The sequence below is a fragment of the Ranitomeya variabilis genome, chromosome 5 (genome assembly GCF_051348905.1).
Source record: "Ranitomeya variabilis isolate aRanVar5 chromosome 5, aRanVar5.hap1, whole genome shotgun sequence".
Taxonomy (NCBI): domain Eukaryota; kingdom Metazoa; phylum Chordata; class Amphibia; order Anura; family Dendrobatidae; genus Ranitomeya; species Ranitomeya variabilis.
The window spans coordinates 129,628,699-129,652,890 of record NC_135236.1 but is presented as its reverse complement, the minus strand read 5'-3'; the positions used below and the strand labels follow the sequence as shown (position 1 = coordinate 129,652,890).

The following is a 24,192-nucleotide window of genomic DNA, read 5'->3' as shown; positions in this document are numbered from 1 at the left end:
GCAGCTCCATTTGATATGTAGTGTCTGCTGCCAGGTACTGCAGATCAGTCGCTATTCAAACAAACAGGAGCTGTTCTGCAGTAGTCAGTGTCAGCCACTGCACATTGAATGGAGCAACAAATAGTTGATTGGTGCGGGTGCCAGGTTTCGGACCCCTACAAATATTTTAGTGATGATCTGTTCTATGGATAGGTGATCAATATGGTATAACTGGACAAGCCCTTTAAGGTACCCATTTGCATTTGACAAGCCTTAACAGGCGTGTATTTGGTTATCTCTGGAAGTCCCACTGAGAATCAGTGTAGCTGTGTGTTGTGAATTCTGCTCTTGGGCTCCCTCCGGTGGTTGTTAGTGGTAGTGCAGTGGTCTCTGGATTATAGGCTAGGGCAGGTGTTTCTGCTTATTGCAGCTCTATTAGGTATTTAGGTTTGTAGGATCCTTCAATCCCTGCCAGTTGTCCATTGTATCTTGGAGGGATTGCATCTCTGTCTGGCTCCACTTGCCCTGCTGTCATTTCAGCTAAGATAAGTGCCCTGTTTTGGTTCTCTGTAGCACGCATGCAGTGTGCTTTTATGTGCAGTGCAATCTATTGTGTTTTTGTCCAGCTTTGACTTGTTTGGATTTTTCTGTCATGCTGGTTTCTCTGGAGATGCAGATATACATCCTATGTCTTTAGTTAGATGTAGTATATAGTATATTCTGCTGTGGATTTTTCTAGTGTTTTAATACTGATTGCTTAGAACTCTGTCCTATCCTTTCTATCTAGCTAGAAGGGCCTCTTTTGCTAAACTCTGTCTTTTCTGCCTGTGTACGTATTTCCTCTTAAACTCACAGTCAATATTTGTGGGGGGCTACCTATCCTTTGGGGCTCTGCTCTGAGGCAAGATAGGATTTCCCATTTCCATCTTTAGGGGTATTTAGTCCTCCGGCTGTGTCGAGGTGTCTAGGCCTGGTTAGGTACATCCCACGGCTACTTCTAGTTGCGGTGTCAGTATTAGGATTGCGGTCAGTACAGGTACCACCTACTCCAGAGATAGTCTCATGCGGCTCCAGGGTCACCAGATCATAACAGCTGTGGTTGAGCACCCCCCTCTCCCTTTACCTTGGGGAGGGGGGACGGACAAAAGGGCTCCGTTTTGAGGATCGGTAGGCATTTTAGCAATCAGAATCCCACTGGTTTAGAGGTTATGACCTAACCTATGAATACATTATAGCAAGTTGGTTCTGGTTACAAAGTTATTACTTCCACAATTTACACTTTTACAAAATTGTGTCTACACTTACTTACCGCCATTGTTTGGTTGCACATTGGCGACAGAAGTAAAATGGTCTTTGGTACATTGTTTGCTCATTCGTGAAATCTCAATCATTTCTTAAATTATAAATCCATTAGAAATAATCGGATGTGTCATATAAGGGATAAGATGACATTGGTGAAGTCATGGACCACTGATCTCCACTGAACTAAGGGGGGTGAATACAGATTACGCACTTATTGATACGAATGGGCCTTTCCTTAGAATTTTATATCTGATTTCCAATAACAGAAATCTCTGGACTCTGATATTTTCCAGAATATTTCTGACCTCAGCGATGTCATTTTCTAACTCATCAACCACATACCAGAGGATTGTTTTTCCGGATTTCAGTATTGTAATGCCAGCATCCCTGCATGCCTCCTCCTTCCCCTGGCATGAACGCCAAAGTACTCACCACCGCGACCGCACTCCTGTTGCAGTCATCTTACATAGCTGTGCCTGCCAACACCTCCCTGCCTGTATATCAGCCATGCTCGCCAGCACCTGCCTGTATACAAGCAGTGTCTGCCAGTACCTATCTCTCCAGTGAATCAGCCGGGCCAGTCAGTATACCTGCTGCACCTGCCTGTATCTCTACCGTTCCTGCCAGCACCTGTCATTATAGCTTCCTGTCCCTTTGGGGGGTCAGCTGCCGTGCGTCCGAGGTCTGTATTGGAGTAGCACCTGGCGTCCATCCGGAGCCACGTCTAACCCCGCCATCAGGGACTTTAGCGAAGTCTCGTGTTCGCTTAGCCAAACTCCTCCAGGTTCTCCTTGGTCCACGGCACAGTGGGTCCAAGATCCACGTGCGCGCTTAACAGTCCACACATGAGCGTAACAAGTATGTGCTCAGTTTGTGCTGTTGCTCCACAGAAAGGTGCAGCTGAAGCAGGTGATGGAGGACGTGGATCTGGCAGCAGCGGAGAGGACAGTGATGATGAGGATGAAAGCTATGATGATGACAGTGATGATGATGATGATGACAATGATGAAGAGGAGCCAGATGAACCTCTTTCTTTGGAGTGGCCTGACACTAAGAGAAAGCAAATAACATACCTATTACTACTTCCCATTGTATTCCCTCTGTGGTTGACTGTGCCTGATGTCCGGAGTCCGGTAAGTGACAATAAGGCTACGTTCACATTAGCGTTAAGCTAATGTGCGTCGGGTTTGCGTCGGCGACGCAGCGGCGACGCATGCGTCATGCGCCCCCTATACTTAACATGGGGGACGCATGTGTTTTTTTTTGTTGCGTTGTGCCACACATGCGTCTTTTTTGCCGCAAGCGTCGGACCAAGAAAACGCAACAAGTTGCATTTTTCTTGCGTCCGATTTTCGGCAAAAACCAACGCATGCGTCGCAAAACGCAGCGTTTTTGCGTGCGTTTTGCCGCGTTTTTGCGTGCGTTGTGCGTTGCGTCGCCGACGCAGCGGCGCACAACGCTAGTGTGAACGTAGCCTTAGAGATAATTAAAGGGATTGTCTAAAGCCAGGGTTTTGACGAACATTTGAAAAACTATCCGTTTTTCATCCAGAAAAAAAAACAAACAGGAAATTATTCATCCATTTTGCCATCTGTATATTTTTCCACATCCGCTTTATACATCAACAATTTCAAATATAATGAAAAGCCAAATGCTGTTTAATAATTGTAATGAATAAGTATAAATCGGATGTCATATGGATGGTGTCTGAATGTATGATCCGAACATAAATGAAACTAGTGCATATTGTAGTTTTTACATGTGGGCCATCCGCCCTTGTGTGAAAACATTCATGTAAATTACACCATTGACTTAGCACAACACATGCACCAATGTATCAGTTTTGCATGCAAACAGCACAAGGATGTATTACTATCGGAACAAGCCCAAAGATGGGAAATAAATAAATTAGACTTTTTTTGTTTTCCATAAACAGCGCCACCCTTGTACATGGGGTGTGCCTCGTATTGCGACTTAGTCTCAGTCAAGTTACATAAACTTGATTTTTATTATTCTTTCATTTAGTTACATTACATTTACACTACCTGAATTAACTAGACATGTACATGTGTATTAGGCTCACTTCACATATGTTTCGGAGGTTCAGTCACAAATTTTGTCAGATTCGAGTGAAAGAAAACTGCTGGATTCTGCGCTATCCTCCCTGTCGTCACCACAGACTCCATTAAGAACAGAGGCCACTGAAAACTAATCTCATTATCCGCAGGCTTTACACAAACTAATTATCTGTCATTTCCTAATTCTGTTACAGAAATCAAGAAAGTTCTTCGTGCTGACGTTCCTGGGCTCCATTATGTGGATTGCTGTGTTTTCGTATCTCATGGTATGGTGGGCACACCAGGTGAGGCTGGGGAATGAGCAGGCACCATTGTACCGGCTTTGTATTTTATCTGCCTATTTAATAGACTAGGATTCTGCCAAGTCCAAATACCATAAATTGTGTTACGGTTCACTGGTCTCTTAGTTACTAGAGGTGCCTGAATCACAGGTAAGCCCAGTTTACCCAGTGATAATCCTCAAGCTGACGGTCAATCAGAATTAGACCGCCTCACTGTCTGACCTTCCCTCTGTCACTTATCACGAGTGAAAGTACTTGTACAATGACAGATTGTCCTAGGAACGCTGGTGTCCCAATAATTGTGCAGAGTAAGCAGACGGCCAATCACTCGATGTTCATCAGGTGAAATTATTTTTAATCATGGGTGTAGGCAGCACATTGTTCTGTGTAAACAAGGACCTGTGCTGTCGAGAACAATGGCAGCCTATGTGCTACCAAGGGGGGGGGGGATGATGGTGCGGTTGTCCTGGGCCTCTTGCTCAGAGGGGCCCATCCAAAGCTACCTTTACTGAGAGCTATATCAGCATGCTGTAGCGCAAGGAAAGTTGATCTCCCTGACTACGGCTCTCCGTTCTGTAGACCGTTGGTTGCTTTATACCTACGGAATAGCAGGGGGATGCAGTTGCCGAGGTGCCGCACATGCACAGGAAGTCAGAGTCTCAATGCGGTGACATCATCAGGCTGCACTGGGACTCTGACGTTTTGCGAGTACATCGGCGGGATGACATCAGCTTGTTGGTCAGCGAGAGCCTCACCGGGGGACTCATCAGGATTCTGGATTACGTATTTGATTTTTTTAATTTTAATTAAAACTTGTGGTGGACTAAGGGTATCAAACAATTGGAGACCCTTATACAGTGTGAGGAGGCCCCTAAAATATTGTAGGAACTACTGTGGGGGGCCCTCAAAGTGTGGAGGTCATTATACAGTTTGAGGGATAATGTGGGGCCATTATACAGTGTGGGAAATACGGTGAGGGCCATTATATAATGTGGAAGCCATGATATAGTTTGGGGGCCAACATATAGTGTGGGATTACTGTGGGAGCTATTATACAGTTTGGAGCCCACAGTGGTGGTATTCATACAGTATGAGTGTGGGAGCTAATGCAAGGGCCAGTATAAAATTTGAAGGCTACTGTAGGGACCATCATAAAGTGTGGAGACTACTGTGGAGGCCATTATACAGCATGATTTCTACTGTGGGGGCCATTATACCATATGGTTTCTACTGTGGGGGACATTATACAGTATGTTTCTACTGTGGGGATCATTAAACTGTTTAGATGTGGCGGGATTATACTGCGTGAAGGGGAGTTGTTGGCATATCACACTGTTAATATGGGAGCTGTAGGCCCACCATACTGTGTAAAGAGGAGCTGTGGGTCCATCATACTGTGTAAAGAGGAGCTGTGGGTCCATCATGCTGTGTATAGGGAGCTGTGGGTCCATTATACTGTATATAGAGGAGCTGTTGAGGCATAATATTGTGTACAGGAGTGCCGTGGGCCCATCATACTGTGTATACAGGAGCTGTGGGCCAACCATACTGTGTATAGGTAACCTTTTGGGGGCATTATACTGTGTCTACAGGAGCTGTTCAGGGGAAAACACAGGGTATATTATTAAATGTTAATTGGCACTTAAGAAGCATTATTGTTATAGAGGGACTCAGATTGCTGTGACTTGCCAAAGTTGCACAGGAGGTATTATTACTTTCTAGGGGCAAAATGTGGACAGTTTTCTAGGGCATTTGCACAGGACATTAATATTTTCTAGGGAGCAATTTCAACATCTATAGGTCACAAAGGAAGCATCATTACTATGTAACAGAACTCAACTGACTCAACTGCCCTAACTAAAGTTACCAACGACCTACTAACCGCCAAGAGCAAGCGACACTACTCTGTCCTCCTTCTCCTGGACCGGTCTTCTGCCTTCGACACTGTCGACCATTCCCTCCTGCTACAGATTCTCTCATCTCTTGGTATCACAGACTTGGCCCTATCCTGGATCTCGTCATATCTAACAGACCGGACATTCAGTGTCTCTGTTTCCCACACCACCTCCTCACCTCGGTCTGTCGGTGTTCCCCAAGGCTCAGTCCTAGGGCCCCTGCTCTTCTCCATCTACACCTTCGGCCTGGGACAGCTCAAAGAATCCCAGTTTGCAGTATCATTTCTACGCCGATGACATGCAGATCTACCTATCTGGACCCGACCTCACCTCCTTACTGACCAAAATCCAACAATGTCTGCCTGCTATTTCAGCTTTCTTTTCTGCCCGCTTTCTAAAACTGAACATGGACAAAACAGAATTCATCATCTTTCCCACATTTCACTCTACCCCTCCACGAGACCTATCCATCAATGTCAATGGCTGCTCACTTTCCCAAGTCCCACACGCTCGGTGTCTTGGGGTGATCCTTGACTCTGCCTTCTCTTTCAAGCCACATATCCAAGCCCTTGCCTCCTCCTGTCGGCTTAAACTCAAAAATATTTCCCAGATCCGTGCATTCCTTGACCATGAAACCACAAAAACGCTAGTGAACGCCCATATGATCTCCCGCCTCGACTACTGCAACCTCCTACTCTCTGGCCTCCCCTCTAGCACTCTGGCACCACTCCAATCCATCCTACACTCTGCTGCCCGACTAATCCACCTTTCTCCCCGTTTTTCCACAGCCTCTCCTCTCTGCCAAGCCCTTCACTGGCTTCCTATTGTCCAGAGGCTCCAGTTCAAAATCCTAACTATGACATACAAAGCCATCCACAACCTGTCTCCTCCATACATCTGTGACATATCCCGGTACTTACACACATGCAACCTTTGATCCTCTCAACATCTCCTTCTCTACTCCCCTCTTATTTCTTCTTCCCACAACAGCATACAAGACTTCTCCCATTCCTCCCCCATACTCTGGAACTCTCTACCCCAACACATCAGACTCTCACCTACCACGGAAACCTTCAAAAAGAACCTGTAGACCCACCTCTTCTGACAAACCTACAACCTGCAGGGATCCTTAGTCTGCTGAACTGCCGCATAACCAGCTCTACCCTCTCTTAGTGTATCCTCACCCATCCCATGTAGAGTGTGAGCCCTCGCGGGCAGGGTCCTCTCTCCCTCTGTACTTGTGTGTGCATTGTTTTGTTAATGTCTAATGTACTTGCCTATATTTGCCTTTCACGTGTAAAGCGCCATGGGATAAATGGCACTATAAAATGTATAATAATAATAATGTAAGGGGCACAGTGGTGGCATTATTATGTGTTGCAATAAGAGGAACACTGTTATTGTACCACACAGACACATATGGCAGCAATAACTGAGTAAGGAGATTTTTGTGTACTCACCGTAAAATCTCTTTCTCCGAGTCAATCATTGGGGGACACAGGACGAATGGGTGTTATGCTGCTGCCACCAGGAGGACACTAAGTTAAACACACACAAAAGATTAACTCCTCCCCTGCAGTATACACCCACGGCTGGACAATCCGGAGCCAGTTCGGTAACAAAGCAGTAGGAGTAAACCAGTTAAAAACAGAAAACATGTTATAGTCAAAAACACAGACTGAAAAGAATAACCAAGCCAAACTAGGCTAACAGGGAGGGTGCTGTGTCCCCCAATGATTGACTCGGAGAAAGAGATTTTACGGTGAGTACACAAAAATCTCCTTTTCTCCTACGTATCATTGGGGGACACAGGACGAATGGGACGTCCCAAAGCAGTCCCTGGGTGGGCAACAAGAAGTTATAAATGCTGTGCGTGCCTACGAGCTACAGATGAGACACTGCCGCTTGTAGGATTCGCCTACCGACGGACGCGTCTGCCGAGGCCTGAGAGTGCACATGGTAGTGCTTCGTGAACGTATGTAGGCTGGACCATGTGGCAGCCTTACAGACCTGTGCTGCCGATGCCTGATGCCGGATGGCCCAGGACGCGCCGACTGACCGGGTAGAATGAGCCTTGATCCCCGGAGGTGCGGCGTGACCCTTGACACGGTAGGACTCTTGGATGGCGGAACGAATCCACTTGGCAATGGAGGCCTTGGAAGCGGGTAGACCCTTCCGTGGCCCTTCCGGAAGAACGAACAAGGCGTCTGACCTACGGAGAGACGCAGTTCTAGAGACATAACGTCTGAGACCCCTCACTAGGTCCAGAGTGTGGAGCGCCCTTTCCGTGCGGTGAGAAGGAGCAGGGCACAGTGAGGGAAGAACAATCTCCTCATTAAGATGGAATGAGGAAACGACCTTCGGAAGAAAAGTCGGACATGTCCGTAGAACTACCTTGTCCTGGTGGAACACGAGGAAAGGAGGTTGGCAAGACAGGGCTGCTAGCTCAGAGACACGTCTAATAGACGTGACAGCCACGAGAAAGGCAATCTTCCACGATAAGAACCGCAAGGACACTTCTTGCAAGGGTTCAAAGGGTGGCTCTTGAAGAGCACAGAGGACCAGATTCAGATCCCATGGTTCCAAGGGCATCTTGTAAGGTGGAACCATATGAGAAACTCCCTGGATGAAAGTCTTGACTTGCAATTTGTTTGCAATCCTTCTCTGGAAAAGAACCGAGAGGGCAGAAATTTGGCCCTTAAGAGAGCTGAGAGCAAGGCCCAAGTCTACGCCTGATTGGAGGAATTCCAAAATGTGAGGAATAGAAAATTGGAGGGGAGACCGACCCCGATCTCTGCACCAGGCGAAGTAAGCCTTCCAGGCGCGGTGGTAGATGCGCATGGAGGAAGGCTTGCGTGCGCGGAGCATGGTAGATATAACCGTCTGGGGCAAACCCTTCTGCCTCAGTACCCAGGACTCAACGGCCACGCCGTTAAAGATAGGGCCTCTGAGTTCGGGTGGTAAATGGGCCCTTGAGACAGAAGGTCTGCGCGACTTGGCAGCCTCCAGGGTACGTCTGAGACCAGTTGCACCATCTCGGCGTACCACGTCCTGCGCGGCCAGTCCGGGGCGATGAGAATTACTGGAATCCGTTCTGCCCTGATCTTCCTGATTACCTTTGCCAGAAGAGGAATTGGGGGAAAAATGTATGGGAGTCTGAAACCCTGCCATGAGAGGACTAGAGCGTCGGCTCCGAAGGCTGAGGGGTCGTGAGACCTGGCCATGAAGACGGGAACCTGGCAATTGAGGCGAGATGCCATCAGGTCCACGTCCGGAGTCCCCCAACGAGAGCATATCTGGTGAAAGACTGCGGGATGGAGAGACCACTCTCCGGGATCGAGGCTGTGGCGACTTAGAAAGTCCGCTTCCCAGTTTTCCACGCCCGGGATGTAAACTGCTGATAGTATGGAGTGGTTGGTCTCGGCCCAGCGGAGAATGAGCGATACCTCGACCATGGCCGCCTTGCTGCGAGTGCCCCCTTGCCGGTTGATATAGGCTACCGCAGTGGCGTTGTCGGACTGGACTCTGACCGCGCGGCCGGAAAGAAACGGCTGAAACTGGCGGAGTGCCAGTCGGATTGCCCGAATCTCTAGGATGTTGATGGGCAGCTGGGATTCCTGCGGGGACCAGCGACCCTGAGTCGAGTGGCATCGGAACACAGCGCCCCAGCCGAAGAGACTGGCGTCCGTTGTGACGACCAACCAGTGCACCGGAAGAAAGGACTTCCCCCGAGTCAGGGAGGACCTCTTGGTCCACCACCTGAGGGACTGCCTGATTGATCGAGAGAGCAGGAGACGGCGGTCTAGCGAGGCAGGATTCCTGTCCCATACTGCTAGAAGGGCGTGCTGTAGGGGACGGAGGTGAAATACCGCAAAGGGCACTGCCTCCATTGCCGCCACCATCCTGCCGAGAACCCTCATGGAGAAACGTAGGGAGTGAGGGAGAGGTTGGGTAAGCTTTCGGACTTCTCTCTGCAGAGTGGATACCTTTTCCGGAGGTAGAAGTACTAGACCCCGAGAGGAATCTAGGATCATCCCCAGGTAGGATATGGTTTGAGCCGGGACTGGAGAAGATTTTTTGAAATTGATCTTCCAACCCAGGCGCAAAAAGGTATTTATCGTGACATCTACTGCTTCTGAGCAGGACCGAAAAGAGGGACCCTTTATGAGAATGTCGTCCAAGTAGGGCAACACCACTATACCTCGAGCATGGAGAATGGCCACGGCAGCTGCCATGACCTTGGTGAATACCCGAGGGGCAGTGGCAAGCCCGAAGGGTAGGGCGACAAACTGAAAATGGTGTCCCTGGACCGCGAAGCGGAGGAACCGCTGATGAGACGGTAGGATGGGGATGTGCAGATAAGCGTCCTGCACATCTAGAGATGCAAGAAACTCGCCCTCTTCCAGAGAGGCAATCACCGAGCGGAGGGACTCCATACGGAAATGATGTACGCGTACGTACCTGTTGAGTAGTTTGAGGTCTAGTATTGGACGTACTGAGCCGTCCTTTTTTGGTACGATGAAAAGGTTGGAATAAAAACCTTGGTACCACTCGTTCTGAGGTACCGGGATGATGACCCCATCTTCCCATAGCGACCTTATAGCCTGGAAATACTGACCGACCCTTGCCCTGGGAGGGGGGGACTGGAAGAAACGAGGCGGGGGAAGAGAGACAAACTCTATCCTGTAACCGTAGGACACTAGGTCGCGGACCCATCGGTCGGAAACTACCGAGAGCCACGCGTCCCGAAAGAAAAGTAGGCGGCCGCCTACTTTGTCGGTGTCCTTCGGTGTTTGCCAAAAGTCATTGAGGTGGGGACCTGCCAGGTCTGGGCCCTCGGGATCCCTGTTGTCTGGGTCTGCCTCTCCAAGTGGGAGAAGGCTTGTAAGACGGCTGGGAGGCTCTGTCCTTGCGCTGACCTCTCCCGACGCCAGGTGGCGCGGAGGAGGGATTGGACCAATTGGAGCCGAAACGGAAATATCGGCCTCGGCCCTGTTGATTGCGAAAGGGGCGAAAAGTACGTTGCTGGGGAAGAAATTTGCTCTTTCCTCCTGTGGAGTCTGCGATTATTTTGTCTAGTTTATCCCCAAATAGACGTTCGCCCTGGTATGGAAGAGACGTGAGGGATTTTTTGGATCCCGAGTCCGCTTTCCAGTCCCTGAGCCAAAGGGATCTGCGGATCGTGACAGCATTGGCCGCTGCCTGTGAGGCACAGTTGGCCGCGTCTAAGGACGCGGAAACTACAAAGTCCCCCGCTCTGGCGATCTGAGTGGCCAGGTGTGAAATTTCTGGGGGTAAGTCGGCCCGTAGTGCCGTAGAGGATAAAGACTCTGCCCAATGGGACATGGCTTTTGCGACCCACGTGATGGCAAAAGAGGGAAAGAGAGAAGCCGAGGAGGCTTCAAAAGCCGAGCGAGCCATCTGGTCAATTTGTCTATCAGTGGGATGCTTGACGGACGCACCCTCGGAGGAGGATAGAACCGCCTTGGTGGCTAGCCGCGACACTGGCGGGTCCACGGAGGGTGACTGAGACCACTCCTTAGTTAGGTCCTGAGCGAACGGATACTTTGATTGCATAGCCTTCTGACCTGAGAAACGTTTATCCGGACGGACTCTATGTTGATCTACAATATCCTTGAACTGAGGGTGCGTAGGAAAAAATTTATGAGCCTTTGTGGCTCGCCCAAATGACACGGGATGAGCCGCCATGGACGGGATTTCATCCTCTAACTGAAGCGTCTGACTAACAGAATCTATAAGAGAATCTAGAGTCTCTTGATCGTGACGATACTCTGGAGAACAGGACGCGTCGGATGCGTCATCCAGGAGGGATTCCCTGCTATGAGTCGGGGAAGAGTGACGAGAGACATCGCTCTCTGAGTTTGAGGGCTGATCACGGACCGGAGACATTACTCTGGACCTTTTCTTGGATGAGTGAGGGCTTCTAGAAACAGTACGACCTCTAGACCGCGAAGGGTTCTTAGACCGCGTTACAACCTCCGTGGAAGTTCCCTGAGTAAGGGACGGGTCACGGAAGGACTGTATCGTCCTTTCCAAAGATGCCACAGAGCGAGCGAGGGAGGACGCCCATGCGGGGGTACTAGGCTCGGTACATTCCGGGTCAGAGGCCGGAGTATCCTGTGCCGCAGGCGTTTCGCAGGCGGAGCACAGCGGGGTAGTGTGACCTCGGGGCAGAGATATCTTGCAGGAGGTGCACACAGCAAAAATAACAGAGTGGGTCTTTCCAGTCTGTTTATGCCTAGACTGTGACATGTTTCTGATTAAATGAGCGTACTGGCAGGGGGGGAGACAATCCTATTGGGTGCGTCTCACCTAAGTTCTGCGGTGGCTGGCAGGGAGATCCTCCTGTGCGCTGCGGTGCTGCAGAGCCGTCAGCGCACTTCCTGATCCAAGATGGCCGCCGAGATGTGAGAAGGGCGCTTCTCGGGAGCGAGAAGCGCCCAGGGAGGGGGCGTGTCGTGGGCGGGCGGCGGCGTGCTTGTAGGCGGGCGCTAGTCCGGCCCGGGCCTGGGCGCCGCCGAGCCCCCACAGAGGAATAACGCTGCCCCGCGGCTGCAGAGCCGCACGCTGCCCCGCGGTTGCAGAGCCTCACGCTGTCCCGCGGCTGCAGAGCCGCACGCCGCCCCGCGGCTGCAGAGCCGCACGCCGCCCCGCGGCTGCAGAGCCGCACGCTGCCCCGCGGCTGCAGAGCCGCACGCTGCCCCGCGGCTGCAGAGCCGCACGCTGCCCCGCGGCTGCAGAGCCGCATTGGAAGAGAGTAAGGGGGCCCCCCCTGCTGCCAGCTCGTCGGTCCCCGCACTTACCTTGTGCGATGGGACCGATGCTCCATCCACCTTCACCTTGATAGGGAGAGGGTGGAGAGCTACTGCCGCCATGTGTCAACCGCTATATACAGTGGTGATGCAGTGGACGGCTGCACGGACGCCCTGACAATCTGTCCGGCTGTGCCCTGGCTCCAGGAGACTTAGGTGGATGATTAGTCCCCATGGTCGCCTGAAAAGGAGGGAGGGAGATCGGAACGCTAGGGAACCGTCGCCACACTGAAAGGTGAGCCAGGGCTGGCATCCATCGTCGCGGGAAAGGATACAGGAGGAACGCTCCGTGTACTTGCCCGTTGTTGGTGCGGGAGAGATCAGGGCTGAAAATTTGCCTGTCGCTCCCTTCTCTCCGTTAAATCAAAAAGAAAAATTGGTGGGGTCCTGAGGACCCAAGTGCCTCCTGAGACACTAAGTAAGAACTGGCTCCGGATTGTCCAGCCGTGGGTGTATACTGCAGGGGAGGAGTTAATCTTTTGTGTGTGTTTAACTTAGTGTCCTCCTGGTGGCAGCAGCATAACACCCATTCGTCCTGTGTCCCCCAATGATACGTAGGAGAAAATGGGATTTCCCGAGCATGCTCGGGGGTCCTCCGAGTATTTGTAAGTGCTCGGAGATTTCGTTTTCAGCGCCGCAACTGAATGATTTACATCTGTTAGTCAGCATAAGTACATGTGGGGATTCCCTCGCAACGAGGTAATCCCCACATGTACTTATGCTGGCTAACAGATGTAAATCATTCAGCTGCGGCGCTGAAAACTAAATCTCCGAGTACTTACAAACACTCAGAGGACACCCGAGCGTGCTCGGGAAATCTCGAGTACTGAGTATATTCGCTCATCACTAATTATAATTTATCATAATAGTAAATTTAGGTTGATAAGTTTTGTGTTTATTTATTAAAAAAAAAAAAATCACAAATTTGACAAAAAATTTTAAAAAAAATGTGCTATTTCAAACTTTGTGTTTTATGCCTTTAATCCAGATAGTCATACCATAGAAAAACATAAAAAAATAACATTTCCCTTATGTCTGCTTTAATTCAGCGGAGACACCATCACGTGTTTCTCAACGCAGTGATCCAGAACACTGCCCCCATCCCTAAAGGGAAAAATGCAAATGCATGTAGAAAAGCCACGGAGACACCATCACGTGTTTCTCAACGCAAGCAATGAATAGCCAGGTCTTTCACTGGGAAGGAACAACCACGGGAAGGGCAGCATCCAAGAAAGGAAAACCACCTATGCCAAAACATGGTATCCATCCACAGACAGCTGTTTCGGGGTATTTGCCCCTCATCAGTGTGGAGTAGGAAACTGGCTATTAGGAGCAGTGCCTAGTGAAAAGACTATAATTTATTATATTTATAGTCTTTTCACTAGGCACTGCTCCTAATAGCCAGGTTTTATAAAAGATAGACCTCCATCCATTAAAAAGGTCACTTATACGTTGGTTGGGGAATCTATCCTCTTTTTAGATAGCACCTTGATTCTCTTAAATATACACTATCGTTCAAAAGTTTAGGGTCACCCAGACAATTTTGTGTTGTCCATGAAAACTTATACTTTTATTCATCAAATGAGTTGCCAAATGAATTGAAAATCTAGTCCAGATATTGACAAGGTTTGAAAAAAGATTTTTATTTGAATTAATAATTTTCTCCTTCAAACTTTGCTTTCCTCAAAGCATGCTCCCTTTGCAGCAATTACAGCATAGCAGACCTTTGGGATTCTAGCAGTTAATTTGCTCAGGAAATCTGGAGAAATTTCACCCCATTCTTCCAGAAGCCACTCCGACAAATTGGTTCGGCTTGATGGGCACTTTTTGCGTACCATACGATCAAGCTGCTCCCACAACAGCTCAATGGGGTTGAGATCTGGTGACTGCGCTGGCCACTCCATTAGATAGAATACCAGCTGCCTGCTTCTTCCCTAAATAGTTATTGCATAATTTGGAGGTGTGCTTTGGGTCATTGTCCTGTTGTAGGATGAAATTGGCTCCAATCAAGCGCTGTCCACAGGGTATGACATGGCATTGCAAAATGGAGTGATAGCCTTCCTTATTCAAAATCCCTTTTACCTTGTACAAATCTCTCACTTTACCAGCACCAAAGCAACCCCAGACCATCACATTACCTCCACCATGCTTGACAGGCACTCTTCCAGCATCTTTTCAGTTGTTCTACAGTACAGACCAAAAGTTTGGACACACCTTCTCATTTAAAGATTTTTCTGTATTTTCATGACTATGAAAATTGTACATTCACACTGAAGGCATCAAAACTATCAATTAACACATGTAGAATTATATACTTAAAAAAGTGTGAAACAACTGAAATTATGTCATATTCTAGGTTCTTCAAAGTAGCCACCTTTTGCTTTGATAACGGCTTTGCACACTCTTGGCATCCTCTTGATGTGAGTTGGTCCATAATTTAGAAAATGTGAGGTGGCCAGGGTGGTAGTCATGGTGAGGGGTTGATGTTCCGGCACACCCTGGCAACCCGCAAAGAAAATACAATGTCCCATTTGTTGTGTGATTTGTGTGCAATGCAAGTCACTCACTTTTAGGTTCGAGTTCTCCTCAGGTTGCACGGTCCTTGACAGAGTCCAAGTCCATTTTTAACAAAACAACTTTACTCAGCAAGTTCAGTCACCGATATCACACAGTAATTCTCACTGAACATAGATCCTTTCCTCTGTGCTGTCCCTTGCTCTCCTGGCAATCTTTGTTCCGGTAATGTAACCTCCAGTCCCGCAGCTTCCTAACTAGCCAGACTAGTTCTTTCCTGGGGGTCCCTGCCAATTTTCCCCTCCGAAGGCGAAATAAAGGATGGCTCTTCCAAACCTTATCCAGACCGTAGGTGTCGGTCATTCCGGGAGTTCCCACTGAACCTAATCACTCCCACTGTCATGCTGCTTCTGTTCCCTCGTACTCGTGTAACTTCCAGTCCTGAGGCCATGCACTGCTCGACTCCTCGTCTATGCTTGTTCCTGAAACAACCTTACTATTCTCCATCCAACTGTCTGACTGACTAAAACCAGGAAATGTCTTAACTATCACTACTCTGGTCCCTCCTAACTTGGAAATCCTCTATTCCCTTAACCAGTTCTTATGATAGCCTTATCTAATCTCCTAATCTGCAGTGTCCCCCATGGTACTAAACCATATATTACCCGTTACTATTACTAAATACTACACTTATACTGTAATTCCCTAACTCTATCCCCAGTCCATAAAGGTGAATAACTACACATTACACATACATCATTACATAATAAAGCATTATCACATAACACACCATCTTACACATAAAATGTACCAATTTTACTAGGAAGGGATGCAGGGCATAACTTTACCCCAAAACACCCTTACAAAAAGGCAACTTTCAATCATAGTCAAGAATCTGAATACGTGTAGCTAGCAAATTGTGAACTCTATTTCATTAGGCAGAACATGATTGTCCCTACAAGCTCACCTTCAGCAAAGAGAAATTCGCTTCTCCTCGCCAGGGCTAGGTTATACAGTTTCAATTAAAATTTTTCAACCCCACTTGCAAATTAAATTTGTTAGGGAAATTTACAATCTTTCTGTTTGCAAAAAAAAACTATTGAAATCACTCAACACGATCAACATAACAAGTGGTTCCACAAAATACTACTAATAGTGACTACTACAATCTCATAATTATTCACCCTCTGAAAAATTGATGGCATCATTCAAAACTACAACTTGTCCTGCAGAAAACAAACCCTCGTACAGCTATGTCGTCAGAGTAATGCAAAACAAATGTATACCACTTAACAGAAAGGGAAAAATGCAAATAAAAAAATTAATACTGGTTGCGAAGGCAAGGGGTTAATATGTTTCAGTTCTTTTAACTCTTAGAAGTGCCCAGTTGACTTGAGTGTGCACACACAGCAGAGTAAAGATGCAGTAAAAAGTCAGACACGATTCGGTGATGCTTAGTTAAACATGATGGTAACTCGGTGATGGCTACAGTGAAGCATGGTGGTGGCTCACTCATGCCTACAGTTAAGCTTGATGGTGTCTCATTGATGCCTACAGTGAAGAATGATGGTGGCTCGGTGATGCCTATCGTTAAACATGGCAGAGGCTCAGCGATGCCTAATGAAGCATAGCGATGAGTGAGCATGCCCTTGTCCTAATGGAGTATATTCGTTGTGCTCGAAAAAAAATGCTCGATTCGCCACAGCTCCATGTCTCGTAGCTGTTCGATAGCCGCAACACATGCAGGGATTGTGTATTTGTTAGCGAGACAAACAGCAAGCACCTCGAGCAAGCTGAAAATACTTGATTAGGACAGGAGCATCCTTATCCTAACACACTCGGTCATCACTACTAGGGATGGCTTAGTGTTGTCTAGTGAAGCATGGCGGTGTCTCCATCATACTTACAGTTAAGCATAGGGGTGACTCGGTCAGGCCTACAGTTAAGCTGTGTGGTGGCTCAGTGATGCCTACAGCGAAACAATGGTGGCTCTGTGATGCCTAATGAAGCACAGAAGTGACGCAGTGATGCTCTGGGGCTACTTTGCTTCTTCTGGCACTATAAACTTGCCGCGTGTGGAGGGCAAAATATATTCTATCAATAGGAAATCCTGGGAGAAAACATCATGCCTTCTGTAAGAAAGCTGAAGCTTGGATGTCACTGGACCTTCCAGTATGACTATACGCTTACCTCAAAGTCTTCAAATGCTTGGTTTAAGAAGTAGTCCTAGCAGACTCTGAAGTGGACATAAGTTGACTATCTTGAACACTATAGAAAATCTTTGCTGGGGATTTGAAGAAGGCGGTGGCACCACACAAACCCAAGAATACCAGTGAACTGGAAGCTATTGTACATGAGGAATGGTCTAATATTCCTCAGTAACACGGCCTTGCTCTCTTGTATTGAGTTATATACAATTATTCTTGTCTGACAGATTTATTGGAAACTCAAAGGTTTTACATTTTGTTAAAAAAAACAACTAAATTTGCAATGGAAGTTGAATAATTTTAAGTGTAATGTTATACATTTTCATTAAACTTTGTTTAATTTTCTGTCAAAGAAAAAAATGCACAAATGACATTGGGATACATAGAACAGCTGGAATAATGTAGTCAATAACTACACATCAATTCAGGAATAGGGATCGGTCTGTCTCCCATGGTAAATCAGACTGACTGTACACAGCGGCACCTCGCCAAAGTTGCCACTAACAAGTGCTCAGTAGCCATTCAAGTTTTAAAAAATGTGATACAATTTGGGGTAAATGCATGGTAAACTAGAACAGTGTATAAGTCAATGGTACAAAACAAAATGGATGGTTGGCACCTTTAGGAGTAAAGTACATCATCTGAGATAAAGTGTTAACTATGCATTACTTCTGTCAGGTTGGGGAAACCATTGGCATTTCAGAGGAGATAATGGGCCTTACCATACTGGCTGCTGGTACCTCAATCCCAGATCTCATCACCAGTGTGATTGTGGCAAGGAAGGGACTGGGAGACATGGCCGTCTCTAGTTCTGTTGGAAGCAACATCTTTGACATCACTGTAGGGTGAGTATCTGTAATAATGGAGCTAAATGTTGAGTCCAACGCTAATAACAATACACGAACATGACTTATGTTCTAATTAGAGATTAGTTAAAATGTTACTGATCCCCGAACATTCATTGCCCTTCCCAACTTGCATTAGGCATGACTTACAAAAGTGGTCTCTTAATGACAACCTGTTGAGTAACAAAGATGACAGAGCGATCAATTCTATCGCCAAACAATGAAAAGTCAGCAATCAGCAAAAACCTTACCCCCTACCTTTATGTCGTCCATATACCCTTAGACCACCCCTTTAAATCCTTATTAAAATTACAGTATATATGTCCTCCTTTAAGGGGTTATCCAGGACTTAGGACTTTTTTTTCAGAGGGGTTAAAAACTTACCAGCGGGTAGTTGCTAACAACCTGTCTGTCCTGCGATGCAAAGATCTCTCCTGATTCAAGTGGCGATTCCCCCGCTTCTTTTAAAGTTAGGCAGCGGGGAGCCGGCTGTCAATCAGCCTGACCTCGGCAGTGACTCCCCCTTAATAGAGCAGAGCCGAAAAGAAAGAACTGCTCTGTCGACATGACGTCACTAGAAGAATTGCAGACAGAAGTGATCAGTGACCGCTCTAAACTAGAACAGATTGTCGCAGGTCATTCACAATTACCCGCCTCTAAGTTTTATGCCTATAAGAAAAAAAAAACTCCTCCAAGTCCCGGATGATCCCTTTAATATGTCTTCCCTATGGGTATAGAAGAGCCCTGCAGACACCTATAAAGCCGTAATGTGCACAGCTGAAGGTTTGGTGATGTAAACCTAAATGTGTCCTTACAAACTGTCGTCTTTTTGGTTGTAGGTTACCGGTCCCCTGGTTTCTGTTCTCAGTATTTAATGGTTTCAGTCCAGTGGCGGTGAGCAGCAATGGCTTGTTTTGTGCAATTGTCCTCCTCTTTCTCATGCTTCTCTTTGTCATATTCTCCATTGCTGCCTGCAAGTGGAAGATGAACAAGTTCCTAGGATTCACCATGTTCGTATTGTACTTTGTGTTTGTGATCGTCAGTGTGATGCTGGAGGACAGGATCATTGTGTGCCCCATATCGATATAACACCCCCACTGAACGGACCTCACCCAATGCTCATATACATGGCGCACCATCATTGCACAAACCTGATCATAAGTATATTTTCTTATTCCATATATACACACATACATATATACCTGTTGCTACTATATTTATCCACAACAGTATTTCCACATAGAATATAAATTGTGTCCTCCGCCCTGAAATCTCCAACTCCTCCTTATACCTGGACTATATATGCACATCTCACTATGATGCCACCATTAGCGATGTCCTCCAAGCGATATGTGAACCCTGAATAAGATTGAAGAATAATAACATAATAAGTGAATGAAAATAAAACCAATCTGATTCCCAGAGGTAATGGTGTCTGTATCTGTATGCCGGCATCCAGTACAGGGCTCATTCGGTGATGGCAGCAGTGGGAGGTATACATTGCCATCTGATCGATCCAGTGTGTGGCGCAGGGTTCGGCCAGGTTTATATTGGGGTAAGTAACCATTATGGCGCTGCAGAAGACACTTTGCTGGTCAGTCGACTGTCGTTTGATAAGACTAAAGGGATTGAGTTATCATTAACCCCTTGACTACCATCGATGCATCAATGCCAAGTGCTGAATATATTGGTGAACATTTAAAAAAAAAAAAACGTTTATTGCCAGCCTAGGTAGAGGAGCTTCTGCACATTTTTTCCGATATTTAGGTAACCTGCGCTGCTGGTGGTGTATCCAATCCGTTATAACAGTGAGGTTTACTCTCAACATGTTTCAAAGTGCTCTCACTTCTTCATCAGGAGAACCACGAAGAACCCAAACCCATCTTTGTGGTCTCCTGATGAAGAACTGAGAACACTTGGAAACGCATTGTGAATAAACAGCAGGGTTAACTAGTGATGGGCGAACGTGCTCGGATACTGTCTTATCCAAGCATGCTCGGGTGTTATCAGAGTATCTTGTAAAGCTCGTATATTATGTTCACGTCCCTGTGGCTGCATAATTTGCGGCTGTTAGGGAATCCCCATATGTTGATGCTGTGTAACAAATGGGCAATCCACACAGGTGATCCGGCTGGGGGTGCCAAAACTGCTGTAGGCGTTTTCGTTCTGACCCAAAGTCAGATATGCCAGATCACCAGTGAGACCAAATTAAGAGGTTATGCCCTCAAATTGACAAGCGCTTGGAGAAAGGAAAGCACACAGGTTGTGAGCAAATCACTTTTCTGGTTTATTGAAACAAGAGGCAGTATTTTACACCATTTACAGCAAATGTAACTCAAAGTAAGTCATGTAGCCCCCCCGTTACCCAGGGTCATGCTTTATTTACCATGTACCCAGAACATGTTCTTATCTTATATGAAATGCTTTCAATAGTCAGCAAGAAGTATAAAATCCTTGAATTGGAAGACTATAAGGCTACTACATTATAATAACAAATTCTAGCAATTAAAGGAAAAACACTTAACCCTTCTATATCACAGCCACAAATCATGCAGCCACGGGCATGTGAACATAATATACAAGCACTACCAGATGCTCTGATAACACCGAGAGTGGTTGGATAAGATGTTACTAGAGCACGTTCGCTCATCACTACTGTTAACCTTATCCCAAACTTTTGTTGTTCTCCTGATGAAGCGACAGCACTTCGAAACGCGCTGACAATAAACTGCAGTTACCTCTATACTGGATTGGATACACCACCAGAGCGCAGGTTACCCAAAGTTCCTGTGTACCTGAATAAAACATTGGAACCTATGGGGCTACAGCAGCTGGGGTGCTTTCTCCGATACCTTTATAGTGTTGTGTCGGGTGAGCAGTACCACCCCTCACTTCACGCTGTTATCTGGACAATACCCCACTGCGCTCAATTGTTCCCACCAGTTACTTCTCTGCATTTTTTTTTTTTACATTTTACAATGTGGAAATGAAATCTGTGCCTGCTACATTAATAAACCATGCCCAAACTATGGGGATTAAGCAGAATTTCCCCATTGCTTGCAATTCTTACCACTAAAACGTAGCATGTCATTGTCAAAATTTTAATGGTGCAGTTTACACCAAAACATGTTGTAAACTGCATAATAAGGTGGTGAATGTGTGTACCCCACCAGAGACAACTCGTGCTGAGCCGTGGCACTTTGCGGTCCCGGCATTAGATGTAGTAGAACAAAGTGTGAGAAGTCATTTCTGTCTTCTTGAAAGGTTACTTTGAGTAGAGGGTACAAGGGGGTCAACCATCGCTTCCATAATCCTTGTGTGGGATAGGATGTGATAACCATTAAGCTCGGGCTTGGGTGACGTCACTACTACGCCGACTACCGCAGGAGCTTCACCTTGTCAGGACAGCAAACCCCATCGTCACTTCTCATGTTGAAGAAGCAATAAGACACAAAATTTCCAACTTTAAAAGACATTTAATTAAATAAAAGCAACACAACAAAAGGTCACAAGGCAACAATCATGAACAGATCTTCCGTGCCACCAGCAAACCACCTTCATACATACGCTATCATTAGTACACGTGGTTCCTGGCAGTGTCAGTGCGCCTGTAAACCAGAAGCAATCTGCAGACTCTTTACAGGGTTTTATGTACAGCACATCGGGCAGGGGCAGCAACGCTGCTACATCTGACATGACCTCTCATATACCTCCTGGTCTGTTCGCCGCCTTTTACAAAGCTGCATTTATAACCTCTAGAACCGAAATGTCCGACCAATGTAAACGAGCCTCTTACCACAAAAATAAAGGTGATTTCTATAATAAACTCATCTCTTCTCAGTATATTATTTCTGGAAATATTACAAATCTACAGAATGTACAGCTCCAGACAGTACCGATATTCAGAGAACTGAGATGAAGGGACGACCCTTGGTGGGGCCACCTATTTCACAGCCGGGTATAATGCTGAGTTTTCCAGTATGGAGCTGGCGTGTGCAGTACAGGTAACTGTGCATTAATCCCATGTACAGGGTAGCGGCTATACCTACAACTATGTTGTAGGACTAAGCATTATATACCGTTATTACAAAACAGTATTCATAGTGCAAAGCCAGCGCCTTCCATGATCGCCAGCATTGGTAATAGTAGGAATGTAACAGCATTAAGTGCATGAGCATTCATTCAGGTCAGCAATAATTTGATCCAAGGGTGCGATCAACAAGCGACCTAAGGGTCCGAGGGGTAGGAAATCACCACATAGGTGAGCCTTCACTCTCATCTGGTCACTGTTCAATATTGTGTGTTTGGTGGGATAAGATAGCCGTAAGGTGCAAATAGCAGTGTCCTCCGGGACCACGATTAATCAAATCATGGAGTCCGCTGGACCAATACTACATGGGCATAGGGGGCTGTGACCCTCTTTGATGGTGTACAATTCACTAGGTACTATGTGATCATGGCGTCCCACGCTCCAATAGGGCAAATGGAAAAGGGATGTATAAACCAGACAAGCGTAGCTACAGTAATGGCATCATGTCCTGGGTTGTCAGCTGTAAGCAACATCTGCTGACATACACCACCTTATATCTGTAACCATAACCCATAGCATAGAGGCGAATGCACGAGGCCGGTTGCACTACCTCTGGTTAGCTCCAGTGGGGTCTCTGACCCGCCATCATAGCCAAGCGTACTGCATCACTCCCATAGCTACAGGATTAGTGTATTTATTGCTGCTCCAATGCAGAAATCCCCCTCCAGATACGGTAATTCACAGCCGGCTGAACATGGTGATGTCTGAATGGATATTTTTCAGAACTTATTTTTACAATTGCGAACATCACACGGCACCCAGGACGTCTAATAAATAGCTAAAGACAAGTTGTTGCCCGCACTATGAGGCACAGTAACATATTGCCCACAAAACATGTTCACCGCTCAGTACTCTCATCAGAAAATATAAAATAGACCGGTAAGGACTCACTAGGTATCGCTACCTACTGTACACAAAGGCTTTATATAACATTACGTATAAATATTCTGTGTAAACTACAAACACTCGGAATGATGTAAATCTCTCGCTTTCCTCTCTCCATAATACAGAGACCTGACCCTCGTTCAGGACAGGTGAGGGGTCGCAGACAATACTTCCCCCTCCTGCCTTTTATCATCCATTTTACACACAATGCATGAAAATCTGCCATATTGCTTGTTCCCTATGCTGGATCTCCTGCAGCACACACGTATGCGCTGCCACTTGGCTCCGGCATCCTTGAAGTGGCAGCCGATCAGAAGACTCTCAGAGGAACGGATGCCCAAATGTCTTCCTGCATTCAGTGACGCCAGTACTTGGAGGACGGTCACAGATTTGGGTGCATTTCACCTGCTCAGGGGTAAGGCGATCATAGGCTGCTTTGTATTCTCGGTCAAACACATCTGTATGAAAAGGATGAAAGTGATTTATTAAAGGGAATCTGTCACCCCCAGGACATTTATGACCCATTAATATGGGCATACAGGTAATAGAAAAGTTACACTAGTCCTACCTGTATGCCTCATATTAATGGTCTTGTTGTTGAAAAATATTATATTCTATCTGTATGCTAATGAATTCCTCCAGGCTCTGGGGCGTGCTGTGCCTGGAAGAAATCCCTGCCTCCTCTCTTCATTATAATACTACCCCCTCTCCCATGCACGTCAGTTATGGCGCCGGTTCCCACCCATGCGCCCTGCACTCCATGGAAAGAGGGAATTTTGGTACTTACCGTAAAATCTCTTTCTTGGAGCCTTCTTTGGGGGACACAGGACAACCATGGGTGTATGCTGCTGCTGCTGCTAGGAGGCTGACACTATGCAAAAAAGGAAAAGGCGTAGCTCCTCCCTGGCAGTATACACCCACCGACAGGCACCAAGCACCTCAGTTAGTGCAAAAAGCAGTAGGAGAAACGACAGAACTAAAATAGTAAAGTACCAACTCAACTAGGGCCTCCAGGCCCCAAACACGGTACCAGAACAAACAAGTAGGGAGGGTGCTGTGTCCCCCAATGAAGGCTCCAAGAAAGAGATTTTACGGTAAGCACCAAAAATCCCTCTTTCTTTATCGCTTCATTGGGGGACACAGGACAACCATGGGACGTCCAAAAGCAGTCCCAGAGAAGGGTGGGTAGAAAGGAAAAGAGAAAAGGTCTCAGGTCGGCCGGTGTGCGACCACCGCCTGCAGTACCTTCCTACCAAGACCTGCATCGGACGAGGCTTGGGTAT

General features: G+C 46.9%; 2 protein-coding genes across 8 annotated transcripts in view; one reads left to right on the top strand and one right to left on the bottom strand.

The window, feature by feature from the left end:
- The window catches only part of SLC24A1 (solute carrier family 24 member 1), a 77,126-nt gene extending 57,508 nt beyond the window's left edge, over nucleotides 1-19,618 (top strand). For all 4 annotated transcript variants that reach the window (XM_077263295.1, XM_077263293.1, XM_077263294.1 and 1 more), the window contains 4 exons: nucleotides 2,172-2,414; nucleotides 3,554-3,643; nucleotides 17,768-17,934; nucleotides 18,774-19,618. In XM_077263295.1, coding sequence (XP_077119410.1) covers nucleotides 2,172-2,414; nucleotides 3,554-3,643; nucleotides 17,768-17,934; nucleotides 18,774-19,023 — 750 coding nt within the window. In that variant the 3' untranslated portion in view covers nucleotides 19,024-19,618. The remainder of the gene's footprint in view (nucleotides 1-2,171; nucleotides 2,415-3,553; nucleotides 3,644-17,767; nucleotides 17,935-18,773) is intronic.
- A 1,772-nt stretch (nucleotides 19,619-21,390) lies between these two features.
- The window catches only part of DENND4A (DENN domain containing 4A), a 123,457-nt gene continuing 120,655 nt past the window's right edge, over nucleotides 21,391-24,192 (bottom strand). For all 4 annotated transcript variants that reach the window (XM_077263288.1, XM_077263289.1, XM_077263290.1 and 1 more), the window contains one exon: nucleotides 21,391-23,367. In XM_077263288.1, coding sequence (XP_077119403.1) covers nucleotides 23,231-23,367 — 137 coding nt within the window. In that variant the 3' untranslated portion in view covers nucleotides 21,391-23,230. The remainder of the gene's footprint in view (nucleotides 23,368-24,192) is intronic.